General features: G+C 44.9%; 1 protein-coding gene and 1 long non-coding RNA gene across 2 annotated transcripts in view; one reads left to right on the top strand and one right to left on the bottom strand.

Moving 5' to 3' along the window:
* LOC143415830 (uncharacterized) overlaps window positions 1–26,154 on the top strand; it is a 235,675-nt gene that overhangs the window by 107,417 nt on the left and 102,104 nt on the right. The gene's annotated exons all lie outside the window — the stretch shown is intronic.
* Window positions 1–26,154, bottom strand: part of LOC101484771 (MAM domain-containing glycosylphosphatidylinositol anchor protein 2) — a 172,814-nt gene that overhangs the window by 47,811 nt on the left and 98,849 nt on the right. The window contains exons 7-10 of the mRNA XM_004572181.3: window positions 15,407–15,736; window positions 13,553–13,870; window positions 7,972–8,244; window positions 4,242–4,390 (exon numbers count right to left, since the gene is read on the bottom strand). Of these exons, the coding sequence (XP_004572238.1) occupies window positions 4,242–4,390; window positions 7,972–8,244; window positions 13,553–13,870; window positions 15,407–15,736 (1,070 nt within the window). The remainder of the gene's footprint in view (window positions 1–4,241; window positions 4,391–7,971; window positions 8,245–13,552; window positions 13,871–15,406; window positions 15,737–26,154) is intronic.

Raw genomic sequence — 26,154 nt, 5'->3', positions numbered from 1 at the left:
TGTGTGTGTGTGTGTGTGTGTGTGTGGGTGTGTGTGTGTGTGTGTGTGTGTGTGTACATACACGTGTGTGTGTGTGTGTGTGTGTGTGTGTGTACATACACGTGTGTGTGTGTGTGTGTGTGTGTGTGTGTGTGTGTATGTGTGTGTACATACACGTGTGTGTTGTTCTGCCATACCAAGCACACCAAGTCATGTGATCAGTGTGTATTATATGAAGCTGAAAACTAAGGGAGGCAGATCCCAGAAGGTTGATTCTGTTCATCTGGACGTTTCAGTGGGAGAAACGTTTCATCATCATCATCAGGTGACGTCTTCGGTCTCAGCTGACTGCAGGTTTCCAACCTTATAAGCAGGACATTTGCATAATGACTGAAGCCAGCCCACTGAAGGAACAATGTCACGAACAGCCAAAGGAGCTTGCAAAGAAAAGCGTCTGGACTTCTTTAAGTTGCTTGAAGACGTTTCACCTCTCATCCGAGAAGCTTCTTCAGTTCTAAGGTCAAATGGTGGAGAGTCCCAGATATAAACCCAGTGGGAGTTTCCCCCCACAGAGGGACAAAAGGACCCCTGATGATCCTCTGATCGCCTGAGCCAAGGTGTGAAACTGGGTGTGGGTCCCAATCAGCCAGAGTTTCAGGTGAGCTGGATGACTGAGAACCTTCACAGACACAATGTCATGAACACTGATCAATGAGTCCCATTCACAGAGAGTTGGGGAATGGCTGCAATCACAGCATGTAAGATGGTGACAGATGTACCCTTAGGCCCCTCCTCCATTCAGAGATGGTCTTTCCCTCCTTGACTCCGCCCTCAAACCAGCGTTCCTCCCTGTCCAGGATGATACATCCTCATCATTGAAAGAGTGTCCACTGGCCTGTAGGTGTAAATAGACTGCAGAGTCCTGGCCTGACGAGGTGGCTCTTCTGTGTTGTGCCATCCTCTTAGCCAGAGGTTGTTTGGTTTCCCCGATGTATAAATCCTGACAATCCTCCTGCACTCAACAGCGTACACTATGTTACTCTGTTTGTGTCGAGGGACCCGATCCTTGGTGTGGACCAGTTTTTGGTGCAGCGTGTTTTGGGGTTTAAAAGCCACAGAGACCCGGTGTTTAGAGAAAATGCATCTCAGCTGCTCCGATAGTCCTGACACGTACGGGATCACTACCAACTTCTGATACATCAGGACATACGGGAGACGTCAACTGTGCTGATGACCTTCTTCATGACCGTCATATTTAGCAGTGCGGCTCAGCTCTGGTCAACACCGGATCGTTGAGTTAACCCTGGTTAGCACGGCCGTGTTTCTCAGTGTTGCTAAACCTCACCAGTGTGGATACCTTTGCCCACATGTGTGTTTCTTTGTGTCGCCAGGGATCGGAGTCACGGTTTGGGAGCACGGGGAAAGTTGGAGCCACAGTCACTACACTCACACTGTGGGATTCAGGGGAATCGCCACGGGAGCCACAGTGCTGGAGATCTGTATATATTTCTGGAACAGTGTTTCTCTGTTAATAAATGCAGCCCTGAGTGTTTATAAGGTCGGCTGAGGCTGACGACGTCACTTAGACGAGTGATGAAACGTTTCTCCCACTGAAAACATCCACAATCAACTTTCAGGGAAAATATTCCCAGAATTTTGAAACCTTCTAAAAACATTAAAAACTGAATGAATGTCCTTTTAATATTTGTTAATCCCTACAGATCACCTGCAATTACAACAATTACACAACCACTGATTTTTAGCAGAGCTTCACTGCAGGTGAAGCCCGACAGAGAGAAAGGAGGAGGAATACTGCCACCTACTCTCTGTCTCTCCCACACTCACTCGTATACACTATGTGGTCCGTCACTGTGGGCTTTACCTCCATGTGACTCTGCAGGGTAAAATCAACTATAGAGAAAACACTGAATGCCCCATAAGATCTAAAAGTCTGTTACAGGCCCCACGAGGACAGAAGAACAGAGAAGCAGAGGCATGTTTCAGTTTGGTTTCCCCATGCTTTAAGCACACTGCTGCAAACTGCATTGTTATGTATTTTAGCACCATGGGAGCATTTACAGGATATTGTTTTATAGTGATATTATACAGGAAAACTGTTGCTCAATAAGGCCCATTTACTAGTTGTTTTTCTCTTTCTCTGTGACCCAAGAATTGATGTGTAAGAATCACAGGCTGGTGCCTCAAGGTTGAAAACACCACAGAGATCACTCCCTTACTCCCATCCTCCCTTCTTTATCTCTTAGAGAAAGGTTTGTTAAAGGCCAGGTGGTTTGTTTCAGAATTCACTAATGAAAGAACTCTGTATTCTATGTCTAGGAGTGTATTTCGCTGGGATAATCATAAATTGTAGCTGAACTGATAAACTATACAAAGGATACTTCTCTGCTCAGAGGGCAGGAAGGCGCTTCCTTATTTGGTCTGTACCGGTCTGAACTGAGAATCTGCTGACACACGAACCTTTTTCCTCTATATAAACTGTTGTCTGATGAATAAACTTTGAGTTGGTTTGGGAAGGCAACCTGAAGCAGTCTGTTTCCTTGTTCTCCCAAGCTACTCCCGGCACTGTAACTAACACGCTGAATGGCATATTTGACTGTTACTTGAGAATATTCCTTTGAGTTCTATAGGTTATGGACAATCTCTGCTGATAGGTGCCCACGCCTCGGAGGAAACCCGATCCACGGATGACCCGGGACGGAGTTTCTTACATGCATGGCACTTTGTGATGTTCTTAATGGAGCAAGAACACCAAGAGAACACATGCAGGAACAACGAGGTATAGAAACAACAACTTTTTAGTTGACATCTATCAGTTAACGTGACTATCAGTCCATCCATTTTCTTAATGCCATTTTAACTGGGATCGCAGAGGGCTGGAGTCTTGCCCACAAGAGGCTGGGAGAGAGGTTGCCGGTCCACCAAAGGACTAACACAGAGGACATATACGCTTGCATCCATATTCATCCTGCAGCCAATGCGGAACCTAGCACGCGCGTCTTTGATCTATGGGAAGAAGCTGGAGTAGCTTGAGGAGAACCCATATGGGGTAACATGCAAACTCCACACAGAGAAGCCAAAGGCAGGTTCAAACCCAGGACTCTGGCTGCAAGGTGTCAGTGCTAGCTGCTACACCACCTGTTTGCAAAGCTAACTAGTAAATGGTAAATGGCCTGTATTTGTATAGCGCCTTTACTAGTCCCTAAGGACCCCAAAGTGCTTTACACACATTCACACCCATTCACACACTGGTGATGGCAGCTACATTGTAGCCACAGCCACCCTGGGGCGCACTGACAGAGGCGAGGCTGCCGGACACTGGCGCCACCGGGCCCTCTGACCACCACCAGTAGGCAACGGGTGAAGCGTCTTGTCTTGTCTAGTACATCACCATATTTATTTATTTTTGGTAACATGGTAAACTGGTTCTCATACAGTGCTTTTCTATTTTACTGGCGCACTGAAGGTGCTTAATATTTGACTTGTATCAAACACATAAGACAGTATATGAAGATGATCCTGACACCACGACATCGGACATTGTGGAAGTTAATGTTGTTATTCCAGAGTGGGATTGGGAACAACGTACATGAATCTAGAACAGTAACACAAAGGCAGACACGAGTTTGTGGAGTTGTAGTTTTCTTATTTCTCATGACAACTTAAAGTTCCTAATTTAAGCATGTTTTTCTTTGCAAGCTATAATTTCACACTGGTTGTTTTCCTTTAATCACAAAGCTGCTTCGAAGCACAGCTATTAGAATAGTTAGAGTCTGTCTACTAACTATGCTAACACCCCTCGTATGCATGGCTAGTTTCAGGGGTGGTTTAAAAAGCTGCGGTGCACTCAGTTCATTTCAGAATCAAGTGCAAAAAACAGGCAAAAGGCTTTTTCAGTAAATTAGTGTCCGATTGAAACATCTCCTCCCACCTCACATGTGGTCACCGTGCTCTTTGTAAATACAGCCTGGGGGAAGTCAGCAAATCAGTCCTCAGTGGTTACAACAGACTTTTTCAATTAAATATTTCTAACTTCATAACTCACTTCACAGTTATGGATTATAAGCAAGTCTCATAATCCATAACTGTAAAGTCTAACGTGCATATAGATGGATTTTAGACATTTCAAAGACCCTTATAAACTCTGGAAAACCTCCCCTGAGTTCGGACAAACAAAATGCAAATGAAGACATTTGTGGGGACGACTGATTGCTGCATTCAAATAACAAACCTGCTGCACTGACCTGCCTTATGCCGAGTCTGTAGGCCAGGATTCGATCCACAGCGTTCGGCTCCATCTGAGTCCACTGCAGCTTGAAGCCGTAGACTCGCGGCCTGCTCTGCCACAGAGCGCTGTAGGTGTCGTAGTAAAACTCTGGAGGGTTGGCTTTTCCTGAGGAGGCAGTTGGGTCAGAGGTCACACAGGGCTGGAAACAGGTCCAGGATGTCTTTTTCACTCATGAATAGAAAACAATGTCGTCACCGTGTTTTTCAGTGTGTGACACTTGGTGTTACGATGGGTCGTTTTTATATCTTTGGCTGCAGATTACTCGCTGTTGTGTGTTTGTGTGGTGATGCTTGGCATGGTGGAACTACCAACCAAAACAAGGCTGTTGGCCAGTTTAGCAAAACTCTTGCTTTTCTCAGCAACTTGCAGGTTGCTTTCACAGGACTCAAAAATATTAAGCAGACTTGGCTGTGTCAGTGATACACATGACCACATTGTAACAATGGCATCTCTGTATGTTTGTGTGTATGAACCTGCTTTTATCAACATAAGTATCAATAAACAAAGATGGATTAGCTGATGGCAGTATAGTTACATTTTCATAAATATATAATGCTAACAGCAACATGATTTCTTTCTATGTGATACTGTTGCTAATTCTGCCACTGAGTCTATTTTACTCCAAACAGCTGATCAGTAGTGTTACTACGGGGACTTGAAGCAGTTGGCTGAGGGCATTTAACTAATCTCTGTGCACGTGCACAGTGCATGCTAGACCCTCCCTGCACAACTGAAATGATCAGCAGCTCCTTGCCTTACTTGACGGTTGATCCAGGGACAGTGGCTGCAGTCTCATTTGTTTGGTAGCCACAGCTTTTGACTTGTTTGGTTTGACCGTTGGCATCCATGATCTCTTTTCAAGGTCCTGAATAATCAGGCCTCATCTAACCTTGATGGCCTTACAGTCCTGTATGCACCCATTAGAGCACTTCACTCCTGCTGTTGTTCCTAGAGTATTTAAAGTAGAATGGGAGGCAGCGCCTTCAGTTTTCAGGCCCCTCTTCTGTGACCTTATGCCATTAGACTAACAGTAAATGCAACAGGAAGCAGCACAGCACTGTGTTGGTGTTCTCACGTCTCATGTTTTCTTGTGTTTTACGTGACTGTTTTAAACCAATGGTGTGTGTTCTGCTTGTGTGACAACAAGATTATTTATGTTAGACTTCAGCAGAAATCAGGGCTTTAAAAACACACAAAATGACTTTTGCTGTTGTGACTTCAACAGACAGAAATGAATCATCCTATTAAAATTCTGTTTGTTTCATCTGTCTGACGGTGGGAGGAGCAGTCAGACCGTCTGGCGAGTCGTCATGTTGGCACTTTGTCTCACAGTTTCATGTCTGCTTCTGTCACTTTTATTCTGAAGCTTTACGCTGTCTCATTGGTCGCTGCAGGATGAGCAAGGTTTAAAATGCCACCAGTGTGTTCACACCTGATTAACAACGCAAACTTCACCTCAGCAAATGACAAGTCTGGCATAATCACCACCATTTTCTATCATCTTTATATCCTGAGCTTACAACTCCACTCTTTAAACACTTTCTGCTGCTGCCTGCAAAACGCGCTGCTGCTCAGCGGTCGGCCCTGATAAGAGGCTTAACACAGCGGCGGGTTTTACAGGAAGTCTCTGGGCGCTGACAGGGTGCCTCTGCAGGGGAGCTTTCAGAGAAGACGCAGACACAAGTGGACTCAGAGACTGAAACCCGCAGAGTCGGTTCAGCTTGGAAGTCAACAACAACTCCAAATTCACGTGAGACAAAAACAGACCTGTGTAATTAAAGAGATGGATTACTCGTCCGACGCCTTCTCTTTTATTTTCCACAAAAGTTGATACGTATTTGTTGAAAACGTAACGAGCTGAGTTACCATGATTCAAACCCCAAAAGGTTTAAAAAAGGTTTAAAAAAACATTTTAAACATATTAAATGTTGCCTTCTCTCCCCATGCTTGTTCAGTTACATGAAATTATGATTTTATTTGTTTCCTCACGTTAAGATAAAATCCTCATAACAACATAACAACAAAAAAACTGAAACATCTGAAGCTCGGGATACAAACACTGCTAAAATTATTAAGTTAAGCATTCCACACACACACATGTGTACATATATATATATATATGTGTGTGTGTACACATTAGTAATCTAAAGGATCCTTCATGACTGAGTACCCGCTGTCAGCAGACCCTTTCTTTGTGCTACATGTAGTGCTGTTAGCTTCTTCAGCGTGTCAGGTCCTGCTGCTGTCCAGCTCTGCGCTTGTCTGCTTTGGTGATGGCGACCGGCTCATCCTTTAGTCCACCAGTCACCGTTAGTGTCATGTGACACCTCTCTCTCTCAGATGTTCTTCCAGAATTGCTCAATTTCAGCTCTGGATGGGAATACACTCGCTGCTGTTATTCTCCTGTAGCTGAGCGCGCACCGTGGATGGGATGGATCTTTTCAGAACAGACCTCAGCTTCTCTGGTATCTCACGTCAGCCTGGTGGCCGGAGCTGTGAGTATCTGGCAGAGCCTCAGTTATGGAGAACTTGTTTCCACTCAGGACCCTGCTATGCCTTATTTAACCAGCTAACTAGTTAATCTTGCAATCAAGTGCCCCTATGATTACTGTGACAATGGTGTATATAGGTTCACTGGTTTCAGTGGTTCACTGGTTTCAGTGCATGCTAGTACAGTTCTTATATAGCTCTCCTGGAGTACTCAAAGCGCATTAACCCCATACACACCCATTCACACAAGCACTGAGTGCTTTTCTAACTATCATTCATCCACTCCGATGGATGTGGAGAGCAAGTCGGGTTAGTATCATGGATATTTGGCATGCAAACTGGGGGAGCCAGGGATCAAACCACCAACCTTCCAATCAGCAGCTGACCTGCTGACCTGCTCTGCCTCCTGAGCTGTCAGACTGTGGGCCAACTGATCTTACAGAGCAGCAGGAGGTGTCAGGCTCACATCAAGTGTCCGACATAAGGCTTCTTAAACCACTTATGACTAATAACCTTGGGCTGTATTACACTATGGTACATAAAACTGTTTAGAAATCCCTATAGTAATATTTTCAATGCTGTCATGAAGGCAGCTACACCTTTCTTATTAAGCTGACAATGAGGTCATGTAGAGTAGGGAACTGCAGCACTCCTACAGGCAGCGTGTCGTCAGTGACAGCAGCTCGTTGGAAAATTAAGACGCGTAAAAGTCAGGTCTGAACTCATTCCAGACGAGTACAAAGTCAGCCTTAAATCATCCATTGGTCAATAATCAACAGGGACGTGTCCCAGATATGATCAGGTCACATTATCTAAGCCAACATGTTCAGATTAGGTACTGTAGATAACAGCAATGTTATGTTTGTCCATACTGCCTCCTGTTGCTGCCGTTACGGAGAGTTCCAGCAGGTGTCGCTGTGGTTCTCTTTAGATGTTATGTGTACTTCCTGTTACGAGTGTACGGACGTTCATGTTGGCTGCTAATAAACGCCTGGCATACAGTTACAGCGGACTGGTTATTATAAGCAAAACCTACAGGTACCAAGTCCACTGAAAACCTCACCGAGAACCAAGTTCTAGTCAAATGTCTTCACTTTTTAAACAAGTCAAGCAATTCAGGAAAATCTACGATGACTCAGGTCATGTTAAATATAAAGTGACTAAAGTGCAATAACTCAAAAAATAATAAAGCTCACCTGTGACCAGGAACGTGCAACGTCCTGCCCCGGCCTCGTTGGTGATGTCACAGGTGTACTCGCCATAGCCCTCCCTGTTCAAAGCTCTGACGTGGTAGTTCGTGTCGTCTCTCTGGTCACTGAACTGTCCGACAGTCAGGAGGCGGGTGCCCAGCTTCCACTCATATCGCAGCAGGCGAGCCGGATGAGCTCGCAGCAGACGGCAGGTAAGGCTGAACGCCCGGCCGAGGGCCTGACGGATCTCCGTGTGCTCGGGCTCTACGGCGGGAGGGACTGCAACACAGAGCCAGGGAGGTTTCTGACACTACTGATTTCAGGCTTTCTTCACTTGGTCTCATTTTTGTTTTTAACCAATATTACAAACTTCACACAATGAAAACCAGCATAAATATTATATATAAATAAAATAATGGAGAAATGGCATCACTTCCTGCACTTCAATCATACAAATCCAGATCTTACTCAGGGCTGTGTTCACTTCACTGTTAATGAAGCCAGAATGGCTTGAAAATAGCCTCTTACATATTTATAGGATTTAAACTCAGATGTGCGTTGGTGCTGCGGTGCTCCGCTGAGGTGCACTGTGTTTTTAAATCCCTCCAGCAGAACTTTAACAGAAGCTTTGAGCCGAATTGCAGGTGTCACTTCACAGATTAACATCCTGATGCCAAACAAGGAATAAAGAGAAGAAAAGAGCAGCTGCAGCAGCCGTCCTGCGACCTTTCTGCAGACAGGAACATCATCTGAAGGATGGAGAGAACCAATAAGATGTAAAAGCTCACGAATGTCTCAGAGAAGAAAAACAAGTTGACTTTCGTGGTCAGGACGGGTGGAGGTGGCACAAAAGCACTCAAACGTGGCGTAATGAGTGAGGAGTGACCCGGCTCATAGGGTTTGCAATGGTACTGTAAATGGGAAGGTAGGTAAGCATTTCCTGGTCCTTTTGGCTTCTAACAGGGCCGAGATTTACAAATGGACTTTGTTATTCAGTAAAACTGAAGCGAGCGCCACCGTGGTTTCACTGGAAAAAGCCCTGAAGCCACGGTGCCACTTCCTCATTTCTTATTGTACCTGCACTGAGGGTTTGAATTCATCTCAATCGGATGTAAGTCCAGACTTGGAGCCAATCAGAGGTGGACTCTGGTGTAGTTTGGATCTTCGTCCTGCTGCACCCACACTGAACTTCTACAGGATTTATGGTTGCATCAACTACAGCAACGTGTCCAGGTCCTGACACAGTAGGACACTTTCAGCAAATCACCCTTTTGTTCTGAAGTGCTGTGTTTACGCCAGATGTACAAGGTTCAAAAAGGTTTTTGCCTCGTAAGCCCAGAGAATATCTCCCCGAGAGCCCGAGGATCCTGCAACCACAAACTCAAAGTCCTGTAAGGTCTTCACTGAGCTGCTGTTTCTGGGCAAGATGTTGAGCCCCAAATTATGGTGACACGTCGACTGTTCTGCTAAGTTCAATAAAGCAATAGTGTGAATGTAGCTTGTAACGTATGAAAAGGCTTTGAGCAGAGTAAACGTTACTCTGGCACCTGAACCATGAACCACACGAGCCATTAGTCTGCTCCACTCAAGGATCCAGGTTTCACTCAAACAGGTGATTTCCTGAGATGGTGCACAACTCATCCTGTGTACATGAGACACACACACACAGACACACACACAGGTCTGAGGTTCGTTTCGAGCCCCTGGACATGTTTCCACGACCTTCTACTGAGAGGGAAACACAGCAGGAACATGTAAAGGTCAACCAGACGCTTCTGCCTGATGCCGACCTTCAGCCAAGCCCTCTGATTGGTCAAAGAAGACTTCTAACCCTGCTTTCCCATAATACACTGCTGGACCCAGTCCCAGCTTGTTGATGAACTCTGCTCTTTCCTGCAGTTTGAGCAGCTGCTCCACGAGACACTTCAGGGCCAAACGAAGAACAATTTAATGTACGAGGTAATCTCAACAGAATGCAATGATGTGCGCATCACTGCAATGCTGGATTTTATTAAAGATAATAAAAATGTTGAAAACGAGATTCTGGGATTTTAGTGGAATTTGTTTCACATTGTTTCATGCAGCAACCTTCTTTAATGACACTGTAGGTGGGAGAGTGGCTGTTGTTTCAACATCCGCTCAGCAGTTCGGGGCATCTGTGTCACGCTTTTCATGCTACAATGCAGCGATGGCCATGTTTACCACATCATACTGTCTTTGGCAAATGAAAGCTGCTGTTAGGATGCACTCAGAGAGATGCACTGACCATGATTCACCTGAAGGCAACTTACTGCACATGTTGCCATTAACCCTGAGAAAGCACCAGCTTTGAGTTAAGACCTGCACATTCCTGTGCCTCAGAGGTATTTTAATTGATTTGAAGTTTGTAATCATTTGGTTTTAATAAAGCAGCTGCTCTCCTAGGCTGTAATATTTTCCAGAGAACAATGGGTCAAACGTCCAAGCCCCCCCCCCCCCCGTCCCTTGGTGTGATTTTAAACAGCTGCTACAGTACGGAGGACCACAAGAGCCAAACAGTTCTGTGCTTAATTAATGAATTGTAGAATAAAATCTGCATTTGTGAATTCATTTTTGAATTCCAATTTAATAAACTGATTTTAAAAATGCTTTTTAAGTCTTCATTTCAAAAAAAACATTTTCGAATTGCACTTTAATAATAATAATAATCAAAAAAGGTTAACTTGTTTAACTTGTCACCACCACACATCACTGTCTCCTCTGTAATCCAGTCACATCCAGTAAGAGCCTGTGAGGGATTATTGTCAAAGTGAACCCTGAAACAGCTCATTTGAAATGTTGCTCACAAGGTTTTGTGCTGTACAGCTCGCTTCTCGCTCACAGATTTACTCGTGTTTATTTGTCTGTCAGCAGGTTTCTCGAGGCTCAGGGAGATTTTCTATTCACGTACACTTAGAAGTTAAATCTGTGTCGCTGTGACTTAAACGTTGTTTCACTTATTTCAGAGTAATCCACCTATAACCTGACTGTAATCTGCTTACTGTGGCTGAACACCATTAAACACCTTCTGTCTACAAAAGTCTGATTTCAGTGAAAATGGAAAAAACATTGTGCCATGTTTTTATGTGATTCTATTCTTCTATTCATTTTTAATATGAAATGTTTGAAAATGTCTAACATTAAATCATTATTTTACTTGTTGTAGAGTATTTAAAAGCAGAGCCTTCAGTTTTCAGGCCCCTCTTCTGTGGAACCAGCTTCCAGTTTGGATTCAGGAGACAGACACTATCTCTACTTTCAAGATTAGGCTTCAAACTTTCCTTTTTGCTAAAGCATATAGTTAGGGCTGGACCAGGTGACCCTGAATCCTCCCTTAGGCTGCTGGGGAATTCCCATGATGCACTGGTTCTTATTCAATCACTATGTGCTAATAGACCTCTCTGTCTCTCTTCCGTCCTGTCTCCCTCTCCTTAACCCTTAACCCGGCAGATGGCCCCGCCCCTCCCTGAGCTTGGTTCTGCCGGAGGTTTCTTCCTATTCAAAGGGAGTTTTTCTGTCCCACTGTCACCAAGCGTTTGCTCATACGGGGAGGTCTGACTGTCTTACTGTAGAGTCTTTACCGTACTGTGTAGGTGGGGTCACAGAGTTTTCCTAATCTATTAAAACATGTCTAATAATTGGTTTTATTTTCAATCTACATTTTCAGCCACCTTCTTCTTAGTCTTCAGATACTAGATTGGTTTGTTGATAACATTGTTGAAATGTCAGATTTGGATGAAATCTGCTCGGCATTTAATAATGTTGACTTGTCAGGAAACGAAAAGGAAAAATAAAGCATCACTAAGAAGATTTGTTTTTCAAACTATGAGTCAGGTTTTGTTCCTTAAACTCAAAGCCCGGGCTGCTGATTTCCTGTGAGTGTCTGCGTCGACGCTCTGCAGAACGAGGCCCATCCGAGCTGCAGAGGAGATTTGCTCTGACAGCCTTTTAGTGCGGCATGAAGCCAGGAGCTGCAAGTCTTCCCGTCACATCCTGTGATGCTATTTTGTGCGACGCAGCAGCCTGCAGGTTAGACAGAGCGTGACTGGAAGGTGGTGGATTCAGTTCTGTCCGAGACAGGCAGGCAGCATGTGTCCGTCAGCATCGGCCCGAGCGCCCGCGGCCGAGGCGGTGAAACGCGTACCTGCTGAGCTGCAGCTGTCGGTGTGTCTTTCAACTGATCTGCTGTTTGTATCAAACTGATCTGGAGCTGTCTGCTCTGGTGATCGGTTTGATCAGTGTGACATTTCTTCTGCAGGGCTTAGGAGTCAGCTCCACAATGCATTCTGGGTATTTTAGGGGCTAAAGCAGCAGTTGTTGGTGGCTGTTTACATGAGCAGCAGATGTTACGGTGTGAGCTGCAAGGAGATCTTTGACGGGAAAACGTGCAGTAATTATGCATAACAGACTTCCCCTCTGATAAATAATCACGTACACGAGTCCTGCAGGAGCTGAACCTCAGCTCATTACAGCAACAAAATCAAGTAGAGTTCCTGTTAATAACAGTTATTGTTGCAGGAAGTGCTGTGGTGTCAATGCCTCACTCATCTACCAGGCTCAGCAAACGTGCCCCTCACAGATTTTTGGACACTTCATAGGCTACGTTCACACTGCAGGCGAAAGCGCATCAAATCCGATTTTTTGACCCTGTGCGACCATCTATCCGATCATGGTGTGACAGTGTGAACGGCACAAATCTGATATTTTCAAATCCGCTCTGGGTCACTTTCGTGTGTGGTACTGAATCCGACACATATCTGATGTTTCAGAAAGCGACTGCTGCTTGATGGTCACGTCGCATTAAATCCGTCTTTTACGTCACCGACACAAGACAGGCGCCAATTATCAGCGCCGGAGAAGACATGGTGAACGCTTCCTGGACATCCAGCGAAACTCTTGGGAAGACAACGTAAACATTTTATTTGTTCTGTATAATCTGCAGATTCTGACAGAAATCTGCAGCTATCCTTTGAAGCACCGCTGCTCTAAAACAGCAATAAGGATCATTATTAGGTTATCTACATTATTATGTAAATAACAAAATAACTTAAAGAAAAAATTGGGAAACGTAAAGTCCGAACTCTTTATATTAAGGCCATCAGTCAAACATACTGTTGCTCTGGGTCTAAACAGAGCACGCTGTGTGTGACGTCTTCTTTTGCGCATGCGGGCGTGTTGAGCGTTCACACTAGAGCGCGTTTGCTGTCGCATTTTATTTGTAGTGTGAAGAAGCAGACAAAAACATCAGAATTGAGCATCACGACCTGCAGAGTGAACGTAGCCAGCCTGTAAACTCAACTCTTTGAGTGGACGTCAGTGAGAGGAGCCACGTTGAGTTTGAATGAACACCTGTTACAGGAGCAATGATGGTTTGTTCCCAGATCTGCCTCCACGTTCTCCGAGACACTTGAAAGAACTTCAAGAACTTTGTCTGGGAATCCTGATGCCTGAGAAACTGACTCAGCCTTCTGCTTCCTGGCTACAGCTCACTGATGAATAAAACTATGTTTCTGAATGTTGTGACATCGTGGAGCTGTGTGTGGCTGAGTGACGTATGCGTGTTACCCACACTGCACCACCAACTGTATCAAGGCCTCTCTGGGCTTGACGTTGAAGCCGTTGTACTGGCTCGTCTGGCAGCGGTACGTCCCGCTCATCTCTCTGGTCACGTTGCTGATCCTCAGGATGCCGTCGTAGCTCTCCGTCTGAACGGAGCCGTCTGGCATCAGTGCCGTTGCCGTTGCCGCCGCCACCCCGCTCTCCTCCACCCGAGACCACAGGATGATGGGTTTGGGTTTTCCAGAGACCAGGCACTGCAGGTCTACGGTGTCGCCTTCCTGAGCGATGAGGTGAGAGCGCCCCCTGGGGACGGTGAGCTCTGGAGGAACTACAGGGACAGAGACAGGATATCTGCTAACTGCCAAGGTTTGGACCCTTCAGAATAAAAGAGGAGCAGGTCTACAGCTGTGCATGAGAAACCCCCGCACACAAACACATCCTCCAAACACACACGCACATATTTGTTTCAAACTCCACTGCAGTTTGTTTCAACCTTCAAACATTTAGTAAACACTTAAACTAAAAATGTAAACTGCATTAAATTACAAATAAATGAATCAAATAAATGAGCTACTAACTCTTTTACGCTACGTCCGCACCTACACGGGTATTTTAAAAACGTTTCTATGCGTTTGGACCTTTCGTCCACGCAAACGGCGTTTCGAATCACCGAAAACAAGTTTTTAAAAACTCCTTTTTTGCGTTCACGTGTGGACGATTCAGCGATGCTTCGTCTCCTGCTTTGCGTTGGTGTGGGCGCCCCGTCAAAAACCTGTCCGTGATGCCAGCAGTGTCCAAGTGTTTTCTTTTCTTTTCATACCGCGCGTGGTTGTTGAAGGAAGAGGAATAAAGTCCAGTGCTTTCTAATTAGGGAGCATTAATCCAGACTTTTGCCTGGAGGAGGCGCACCAGGAGGGTGACGTGGAGCGTCCTGCTGTGGCGCCCCTCATAAGGCTGCAGTGGGTATAATGCCTTTGCTTTCTGACTCATCTGTGAGGTTAACTTTGCCTCCACACACAAAATGTTTTTGTTTCGTGTCTGATGGAGAACTCGTCCTTCGTCTAGAGTGACACTGAGAGAGCTGCTGGACTGTTCTAGCATTTATTTTCCTTATGGGGATTCAGGAGTGACCCAAGCGTGACCTTCATGCGTCAGCAGGCGCCACGCACAGTTTGGACTAAAGCGGGAGTTCGATTACCCCCGCCTCCTCTCGGGCTCTCTGACTGTTTCTTTCACTCTGCCAAGGTCATGAACAAACAGGAAGCCGCCGGCAGTCGTTCATCTGCCTGACATCTGTCTGAAGGTCTGCTCCTCTCTGTATCTGCAGAAGCTCAGAGCTTTGTACCACAGTTCAAGGACTAAACAACTATTATTTTAATCTTGGTGGCACAGAGGAAACCAGCCAGTGACAAGTGTACATGAGTTCATTCCCACTGTATGTTTTTGAAATGATGCAGGATGCGTCAAACAGCTGTCACAGATGACAAGGTTCAAAGAAAACAATTCAGAGCTGCAAGATATTATTTCTGAAAACCCGATATGAGGAGTGGGCGGTTTTATAATCAGCCTCAGTTCTGTGTGCGGCAAAGTTCACGCTTTATCTGAATGACTGTCATCAGCAGCTGTGAGGAGCTGCCCTATGCAGAGCTGACGAGCTGGCTGAGCGTGGTTCAGGGGTGACCGACTGCTTGGCCTTCAGTGCCGCAGCCCCATGTCCAATCAGGCTCTAGCGTTGATCACAACAGCTGCTTCGAAGGGGCTGCCAAGTCACCGGGGCAGCTGTGATTAGTGTGTATTTCATTAGCGTGCATATTTGAGCTGGCAGCTGTTTGTTAACTCCACCTACCATAAGAGCTGGCCTCACCTGTGGTGGATGAAATGTTGACATCAATGCTAATCTCTGGGGTTCCTCCGTTCCTTAGTGATGCCACACAGGTGTAGGTGCCAAAGTCGGTGAACTTGAGGTCGATGATGTCGAGGTTGGTGGTTCCCGGCGAGACGTCTGTGTCAGTGTGGGTGATGACCATCCGCTCTGAACTCCTCAGAGGCCGCCCGTTCTTCAGCCAGCTGAACTGCAGTTCCTCTGGGGGCGTGGCCTCTACCTGGCAGCTGATCTTCACCTCCCGTCCAATCTGGATATTGTCATCATTGTGGTAAGGGTCAGGTGTGATCCAAAAGCGACCTTTACGGAGACCTACGTGACATAATGGACAAAGAAAGACAAACATTTGGGGACAGAGAAGATGAAGTAGAGGACACAAACACTAAAACACATCAGTGTCCTCGACCGAACTTCCAACATATTCAGAGAACAATCCGGTTGTAAGTTGACAAAGAAGATGCAGTAAAGAAGATGAAGATGCTCAGGTGTTGTGGTTTGATGTGTCTGTGGAGGTGAGGGCTGAGTGTCCGTTTAAATAAGTGCGACTGAAATAAACAACGTGCTTTATCTGAGGGAGCGTGAGTCCTTGAACGTCTCCGACAACAAGCGTTCAGCTTTATTCTTCATAAATAATTTTACTCCCAGCAGGACAAAAACAGACAATTCATCTGCCAGGTAAATTTAAAACCAGACATCAAACACGAGTGTGTGAAGAGGAGCTGAAAAGGAGTAATTTTATTACAAGTGTGAGTTAGCTGTCAACTATGTATCCAAATAAAGGTGATATTTGGGGGTATTTATGGGGACAGCCTTAGCGTGGACCAAGATGAATATCAAAAACGATGAACTGCCGAACAGAGTATCTGACTCAATGAGCCAATCTGAGCCTAGGAATGAACTGAAAGAGCAGCAGTTCAGCAGCAAGCCGACGGAGGGTCCAACAAGTTTGACATTTACCAGAAACAACCGCTGTTTTGTGGAACTCAGGTCCTTAAATTATTCAAAAGGCTGCAGCATCAACCTGACGGATTTATGAACAGTGTCCAACTCAAAACCTGCAACTGAATTTTTGCGACGACCAGTCAGGTTCTTACTATCTATTAGCATCTGTCACGCGCGCATTTGAACAGAAATGTTAGCTATATTACAAAGTACCCCTCTATATAAAGACTCAGGGGTTGGATGTTTTATGATCATCTTTCAGAGCATCCACAGCTTTCCCTGGATGCTCTTGTTTCGTTGGGGTTCAAATTGTATTTAGTAAATCTTTAACCTCCAAAGACCCGAACTCTCCCACAGCAGCATTTTTAATTTCTCTTTGATGTTTGAATATTGGACCCGATGAATCTAAAAACAAAGAGTCACCAGATTTGTTTTTACCCGATTTTTGTTCCTAAGAACAATGAGAGCCACACATTATTCGTTTTAAATTTTGATGGAACAGTGGCAGCATAATGTCCTCGTGGACAGTATTTTGGTCTAAATGACCCAAAATGTGATGTCCACACATGTGGACGCAGGTCCCAGGAGGTTAATATACTTTTTAAAGTTTGCAGCAAAAGCTCAAAATAATGACAGCAGTGCTCCCTCCTGGCAGACACACCTAAATGCTGCACCACTTTGTCCTTGAATTAAAGCATTCATAGGATTTTCCAAAAAGTTGACCTTTGACCTTGAGGTTGTAGTCACTGTGAATCGAACTCCTCTGAGATTTTTAGTATCTGCGTCACCTCGATTTAACTTATTGAATTCACAATTGTTTCCATTTTAAACTGACTGGTTCTTTGCTGGTGGAGCACTCAAAGCCCTTCACAGGTGTCGTAGCCCCGAGCACTTGTTTTCTATCTAACAGTGCATCAGGAGGACCTCAGGATTCAGTTCATACATTGGCATGCAGACTGGGGCAGAAGGATCTAGATCAGGCAGATGACCTGCTCTACTTCCTTAGCTAAGGCTAAGTCAGTCTACTCACAGGGTTCGTACCTGTACACACACACATTTATGTATATATCGTGCTACAATTCACATTTGATAAATGTCGCCATTAATTCACTCTGACTTTTGCTGTTTTACTTCCACCACGATAAAATGCACTTCATGCACAGCTGTCTCTCTCTGCACGTCAAGAACAGCTTCCCGTCTCAAATCTCTGTTTTTTGCATTCGCTTATTACCCATCAGTCTACCGTTGCTTACAGCGCTGCCGGCTGCTGTCTTTGTTACTTAAATGACCTCAGACAAGAAAGACTTATTTCTGCTGTTCACTACTGAAGAAATTTTAACTTTTTCAAATTATGCAATATTGCAGAATATTTTTAAGTTTCTCTGCTATAAAAATCCAGGCCAGGAAAATCTCCTTCATGTTTTTCTGTTTTATCCTCAGTTACTTTGACACAAAGGCCTCTACTGTCATGCTCACACCTCTGTCAAAGTCCCACATGTATCAGTACTGATAAATGATCAGAATTATAATATTTCTGACTGTCTCAGGCAAAACTGAATCGAATCAGGACCTTGTGAATCAGAATTGAATATAGAAATCAGTGATGATGCCCAGCCCTCATGAGCAGCCTAGGCCTGACAGAGGGGATGTAGCTGTGGGTAATAAGAAAAGATGAAAAGAACTATTGATACATTTTTTGTTAAGTTAAGGCCTGAACTGTCTGAAATTCATAGCCAGCTCTGACACGGAGCCATCAACCTCTGAATGCTGAAAAAGCACAGTGTATCCAGGAAACACATTATATGCTGCGATAACTGCCCAAGTGTCCCCTCTAACACTGCCTTTCAGCGGCAAGCAGGTCGTCAGAGGAGCCGATGTGATGATTAAGTTTAACATTGTCTACAATACTGCCAAAGAGTGCCAACGCACTTTAAGCACAAGCACTTTTTCAGTAACTTATCTTTCCTTAGAAATGTGCTCTAAATAAAGAACTTTGTGTTGACAACATTGTTAGTGAATCATTTACAAGTTAATATTGTCTGTGTGGACGGCAATTTCCCCCACAAAAAAGTGCACATGTAAAACTGCGGTGTTAAGCAATGCAGTTGAAAAATTTGGGTGTGCCTAACTGGTGGGGAATGGGTTAGGGTTAGTGGTGCACCTTTTTTAAAAACCGTGGCAGAAGGTTAGTCTGGAGCCCTGACTCAGTAATTTGTTTGGTGGCACAATGGTCGTTGTGTAGGCTTGTTTCCCACGTCAGTATCTCATTAGTTCCTATCAGAGCAATGACACCCACATATTTTGTCTTGTCTCTTCATATTTTAAATTATTAGAATCACCCTTCCTGCTGTAGAGCAACTAATCTGTCTGAATGGGGCTTAATTATTACTGAAGCCATTTGTTCAGTTTAATCCTGGGACCGTCCACAGCAACGTGCTGCTCTTCACTCTAACTGCTGACAGGATTCATTACCCTCATCACGACTGTTCTGTCCAGACTGATCCGCGGCATCACGCGTGATGAAAACGCTTCATTTTCTGATTCCTTCATTCCAGACATCATTCTAGGTGATGAAAAAATAACAACGTTTACAAAGTACCAAAGTGGCTCCAACTGAGACTTTACTGCTCAAGATGGTTAAAGAAGTGTAAACGAGTTACTGCGTTTTAGATGTTGCTTACTTTTTCCAATCTGGACACTGATGAATGCTGCACTGGGAAAATGGGTGAGACCAACAGAGGATGTTTGCATTGACGCCACTTACATGGCGGCTGTGGACCCAGGACCTTCTTGCTGTGAGGCAACAGTGCTACCCACCAGTGTAACACTAAAACTGTCTATTGTCACTACAAACAGGATCGATGATGCTTTGCCTTTGATCCTACAGAACTCGTGTCACATTTTCATGTTTGTTGTACATGAATTGTTTGAATCTGTGTGATCAGTGTCTGTAGGAGTTTTTATAGCTCCTTTAGTGCATTAGCAAAGAAATCTTGATGATGATGGATCGTCAGGACGATGTCTGATGTATAAAGCGGTCCAGTTACACCAGTTCACACTCACCAGCACGTTCAGATTATCTTGGATAAATCACTTTGTTGTATGAATATGCAACGATTCACCAGAATCTTGTTTTGTTAATCCATTATTCATGTGAGTCTGTGTGTCATTCACAGGGAAATGTTGGCATATTGAATAACGTAGTTAAAGTCATGAACTACATCAAAGCAAGCACCCCTACACTCATATCTGCTCGAGCAGCTTTGATGGATGCAGAGATGGATGTTGGGCACAAATGGTAAAGGATGCTAAAGGATGGCTGCCTGTCCATCGTTGGCCAGAGTTGGAGTTACAAGAGCTACTGCTGAGGTTTCTTTCAGGAAAAACAAGTCCTAACCAGCAGCACATTTCAGTGACAGGATTGCAAATCGTCCCTTCAAGTTGACAAAGTAGCTGCATTCAAAGCCAAACTTGAATTGTGGGGTTGCCAAGTGCACAGAGGGATATTTGACATGTTTCAAGCATTAGCAGGGCCTTGGGAAGAGATGGAGGCAAAATTCTCCCAGCTTGTGCGAGACCACACATCTCTGCTTTCAAAAGAGTTCAAGCGGTACTTCCCAACCACAAAAAGCCCCCGAACTTCAAAAGAATGGATGCACGGCCCATTCGTGAACAAACCAGGTGAACAGAGCGTGTCTGTGCAAGAAGACGATCCACAGCTGCAAATGATGGTGGCCTCAAAAGTACCTTTTAGATCAGCGGTCCCCAGCCTTCTTTGCACCACGGACAGTTTAATGTCAGACAATATTTTCAAGGACCGGCCTTTAAGGTGTGGCCGATAAATACAACCATATAATATGATACGACCGAGACACAAACGGTGGTATTTTGTAAATATAATAATAAACCCGAATTCACTGTGTAATTGTGTAACTTTATTAGCAGCCTCCTCCTAAAATGCCCCAGTAACACTGAGTAACATCCTCCTCTCTGCCCCTTTATGCTCTCTGGTCGCTATGGTAACGTGTAAATCTTTACAATTCTTTCATAACACACGGGAAAGACCCAGGGAAACCGAGTTAACGATAAAAACCCTGAAAACCATAAATTTCACATTCGAGCCTCAACTCTTGCGGCCTGGTACCAAACGACTCACGGCCCAGTACCGGTCTGTGGCCCGGGGTTGGGGACTAACATGCTAGCAGTGCACAAGCGTTGTTTTTTTTTGTTTTTGTTTTTTTCCCCTTTTCATACCGCGCCCCCCCTGCAATGGCTCTGCGCCCCCCCTAGGGGGCGGGCCCCACACTTTGGGAAGGTCTGCCTTAACACAAGCAAATGTTTAATAATCAGAGTTTATTGTATTCACCAGTTCCCTAAAGAAAGTTTCCCATTGAATGTCCCCATTTAGGTTAAAGCGGAGTGTATTTGTGTAGAAACGCCGCCAACAATAATGAGTCAGGTGTAACAATGACTATAGTTTTTAAACACAGGCATGCTTTTGTACTTAGGATAAATCCACCCTTGAGATCAGTGACAAAACCTTTAATGATCAGTGTACTCTGGTACTACATCAATATGTCTAAGATTAAGAAATATGGCACATATATCAATCAAAATCAGGACTAAGGTGAGAAATCTATCCTTTACCATTCATGTTAAATCGACTCGTAACATCAGTGGAAATTAAAATTAAGAAATCCATTCTAAAATCGTACAGCTTGCCTTATCACGCACAGATCTTTAATACTGTACTTATTGGTGCCCGGAGGTAAAGGATACTTTGATTGGTCCTAATGTAGGTAAAGCAGTGTGTTTATTAATGATTAAATGAAATCTGTTACGATAGTTTTGGCTCAGAGGTTGGATCGTTTCTGCAAATGAAATGAACCCTTACTAATTATGTTCAAATTATGTGTGGTAACAATTCATAGTTGAAGTTAGAAATTTCCTTTTAGATTTAAATAGAATATAAAAACCAGGTTAACTTTCTAATGTTTGCCTATTTAACTTTATTTAGTCATGACTAACCAAGCTGCGGCTGCATCATGAGAAACGCCTGAAACGTCACAAAAATTTGATCTGCAAAATTCGGATTCCTCAATGAGAGCGAGTGTCTTCCTTCAGGTATGGAGGCAACAAAAACACGATGCAATAAGAAAACAGACCAAGATGAAGACGGGGGACCAGAGACTTCCTCCCAGTGAACATATTTGGAAGCAAAGTTCTTGCCTTACTGCTGGTAACAAACACTCAATAGTACAGATGTTTTGTTGCTGTTGTTTTTTTCTTGTTGTAAGTTTCTCTGCATGAATGATGTGCATGTAAACTCCCAAAACAACTCAGTAGCAATAAATGCAGTAGAACATTTAAAATGGCCAAGAACTTGGACATAGTTTTGATTTCTTCAAGACAAATAGAGACTTTAATTTTAAGTTCTTTCAAATCCCTTGGATGTTGTCAAATTAATATGCTTAATTGCAAAATGATTATTGTTAGATTGGGTAGTTAAATCGTAACCTTACATTGTACTTTGAAGGACTTGCCTTTAAGGGAAGTCGCAGCCCCAAAACTGACTGCCTGGTTTAGATACATGTAACCAATCAAAATGAGGATTAAGACAAAGAAACCCATCCCCCAAATCACTACAAATACCTTAACATATGCTGACTGTGTGTGTGTATAAATAGCTGCAGTGTGTGAGGCGAGCAGCTGATTGTCCTTGTTCATTAAGATTAAAGCAAGAACGCCTCAGAACAAAACGCTGCGTGTGTGTTTTACTGCGTCAGTAAAAGGTCTGTTGCATAACTAGAGGTGGATGCAGTCGTGCACACACACACGCACACATAGCTCCGTCTCTGTCAGAACACAGTCGTATGTGTGATGTTAGTGCTGTACTGTAGCAGCTTAAAGAGAACAACATGCTCGAGATGAAACGAGTCCTTTGCGCACACATACATGTGCTGTCAGCGCTGCGTCGGCTTTACCGTGAAACCACTGCCGACTGATTAGCTGCTCATAAATGTCACCTGTCATGTGGTGAGATCAATGAGGGAGCAAATACACAGTAACGTCAGGTTTATGTGTGGAGGCAGGAAAAATGGTGACACGTGTGAATGACTCTGACATTCACAGCTCGTTATACTATGCTGCTGTTCTGACAGCCTGCAGCTTCATCTGTGGACACTGGCTGCTTTTTCACTGTTTCTCCTTTGTTTAATGAAGCCACTTAATATTGACCCATGACTCATTCATAAAACAACTAAGAGTTGAACCAGTGTTGTGACTACATATAACAGACAACTTAGCAAAGAACCAGCTGGAAACAAAAACACATTTGTTCCCATTTCTTTATTAAGATCTATGAAAAGTGCCAAATCTAACACAGGTGGTGGGAATAAAGCTGTTTGCACGTACGAGGTAATTCCCACACGGTTATTAGCCTGGGTATCACCACGTGCAGCGTGTCCTTAAAGGGAACCCGGCTGTTAACACATGTTTGAGCTGAAATATGCTCTGTGCTTTCAATAACATATATGTGGTATTAAAATACACCAGATGTTTTCCTTTTAAGCACATTTTATATAAAACGATTCACCAGTAGGCCGCCATTGTTATTTACTTCTCAATGCACTCTGGGTAGTGACGTCAAACGGTTGCACTGCATCCAGTTCACAGTTAGCGGCGCACTGGAAATGGCTCCTGTTCAACCTTTCCAGTTTGAACCAGAACAATCCGAGAGAGAGGATGAAAATAGCCGACCAGCACTTAGTTTAGATGAAGATGAAAACAATTAAAACCATTTGACCCTAGAACAGAAGAAGCTTCTCAGAGGTGAAACGTCTTCACAAACGCTCTTCTTTCCGAGCTCTCAGGATGCCTCTGACATCTTCTGGGGAGCTTGCAGGAGTGCTCACAGACATATCAAGGTTCAAGGTTCAAGGTTCTTTATTTGTCACATGCATAGTTACACAAGTATAACACACAGTGAAATGTAGCCTGACACGCTCCTCGACATGTGCAAAAATTGGGGGGGGGGGGGGGGGGGTGTAGAGGAAGAACATTATATATATATATATATATACACATATAGTATATACACTGGGTGAATGTGCAGTAGTAGCAGCAAGCAGGTGAATTCTGTACATTAATATGAATAGATATCTGACTATTTTACAGGATAGACAATATAAACATATTTGAAATTAAAGGAATTTGAAATGTACATTGTGCCTTGGTTTAGTGTCTGGAAGAGTCCTGTCTCAGTCAATTATAGATGATGTGAGAGGGCGGGTGTGTGTGTTTAGGGCACGGATGGCTTGGGGATAGAAGCTCCTCTTGAGTCTCTCTGTCCTTGCCCGGAAGATGCGGAACCTTCTACCAGATTGCAGAAGTTGGAACAGTTTGTTGCCAGGATGGGACGGGTCCTTCAGTATCTGCTCTAGTCCGGCATCTCCTGGTGTAGGTGTCCTGAAGCGGGGGGAGAGCAATCCTGCAGCAGCGTTCTGCTGTACGGATCACTCTCTGGAGAGCTTTTTGGTCCTTCACACAGCTGTTCCCAAACCACGATGTCATGTTCTGTGTGAGGATGCTCTCCACAGCGCCTGTATAGAAAATCCTGAGGATCTTTGGAGAGACCCTGAACTTCCTCAGTTGTCGTAGGTGATACAGGCGCTGCCTAGCCTTTTTGGTCTGGACCTGAATGTGGGCAGCCCATGTCAGGTCTGAGGAGATGTGGACACCAAGATACTTGAAGGACTGCACCCTCTCCACTGGAGCTCCATTGATGATAATGGGCTTGTAGTCTCTGTGCTGACCCCTTCTGAAGTCCATCACCAGCTCCTTGGTCTTGCTGACGTTCAGCTGGAGGTGGTTGTCCTGGCACCACGATGCCAGATTCTTCACTTCATCCATGTAGGCCGCCTCATCGTTGTTGGAGATGGCACCCAACACCACTGTGTCGTCAGCAAACTTCACAATGGTGTTGGAGCCATGGATGGCCACACAGTCTGAAGTGTAGAGGGAGTAGAGCAGTGGCGAGAGGACACATCCCTGAGGTGCTCCTGTGTTGATGGTGATGCTGTTGGAGAAGCACCTGCCCACCCTCACCACCTGAGTTCTGCCAGTGAGGAAGTCCAACACCCATATTCAACCTGTCCTTGGCCCACGCTGTGGTACTGGCCTGCTTCAAATCCACCTCCATCGTCCCGATACCCAAAAACTCCAACCCATCTTGCCTCAATGATTACCGCCCAGTAGCACTCACCCCCATCATCACTAAGTGCTTAGAGCAGCTGGTCCTAGCACACTTCAAATCCTGTCTCCCCACCAATTCGCATACCGCCAGAACAGGAGCACAGAGGATGCAGTCTCCATCGCACTGCACTCTGTCCTCTCACACCTGGACAACAACAACACCTACGCCAGAATGCTGTTTATAGACTTCAGTTCAGCATTCAATACAATCCACCCCTCACAACTCATCAGGAAACTGACAGACCTGGGCATCAGTTCCCTCATCTGCAAATGGTTACTGGACTTCCTGACCAACCGCCCCCAACATGTCCGGCTGGATAACCGCTGCTCATCTACCATCACAATGAACACCGGTGTACCACAAGGCTGTGTGATGAGCCCTTTCCTCTACTCCCTCTTCACCCACGACTGCAGACCTGCTGATGGTTCCAACACCATCATTAAGTTTGCAGATGACACCACGGTGATTGGCCTCATCAGTGACAACGATGAGGCCGCCTACAGGGAGGAGGTGGATCGTCTGGCTGAGTGGTGCGACAGAAACAACCTGCTGCTTAACACCGAGAAGACCAAGGAGCTCATCGTGGACTACAGGAGGAATGCTGACCCACATCCACCCATCCACATTAAGGGGACGGCTGTGGAGCGTGTGAACAGCTTCAAGTTCCTGGGAGTCCACATCTCCGAGGATCTCACCTGGACGACCAACTGCTCCAAGCTGGTCAAGAAGGCTCACCAGCGCCTCTTCTTCTTGAGGACTCTGAGGAAGAACCACCTGTCCTCAGACATCCTGGTGAACTTCTATCGTTGCACCATCGAGAGCATCCTGACCAACTGTATAACAGTCTGGTACGGGAACTGCTCTGCCTCGGACCGGAAGGCGTTGCAGAGGGTCGTGAAAACTGCCCAGCGCATCGCCGGAGCACCACTTCCTGCCATGAAAGACATCTACAGGAAGCGGTGTCTGAAAAGGGCTGGGAAAATCATCAGAGACCCCAGTCACCCATCACATGGACTCTTCACCCTCCTGCCCTCTGGGAGGCGCTACAGGAGCCTCCGGACTAAGACCACCAGGTACCGGAACAGCTTCTTCCCCACAGCTGTCAGACTCCTGAACTCTGCCTCCTGACATCTGACCCACGTTAACACATGGACTGAACATACACACACCCACAATGGACAACTGTACCCTCAAACACACAATAATAACATGGACTGAACTGTAGAAATTATCCACACCCTCACTTATCTTAACTGCACTACTGTATAGCTCTGTGTAAATAATCTGGATGGATGGAAACTGCATTTCGTTGCCCTGTACCTGTGCATGTGCAATGACAATAAAGTTGAATTCTATTCTATTCTATTCTATTCTATCTTCTTAAAACCAACTCAAACCAAAGTGCTATTTGCTGGATTCACATCAGCAAAGAAACAGTTACAAAGCACTGGTTTACGCCTGACACCTGTATGAAGTCATTCTGGATACAAAGCCTTCTCAGATTGGATAAAGCTCGACCTGACGCTGCACAAGC

The sequence above is a fragment of the Maylandia zebra genome, unplaced genomic scaffold (genome assembly GCF_041146795.1).
Source record: "Maylandia zebra isolate NMK-2024a unplaced genomic scaffold, Mzebra_GT3a scaffold09, whole genome shotgun sequence".
Lineage (NCBI taxonomy): Eukaryota > Metazoa > Chordata > Actinopteri > Cichliformes > Cichlidae > Maylandia > Maylandia zebra.
The sequence above is the reverse complement of the archived record's forward strand: the minus strand, read 5'-3'. Positions and strand labels throughout refer to the sequence as shown.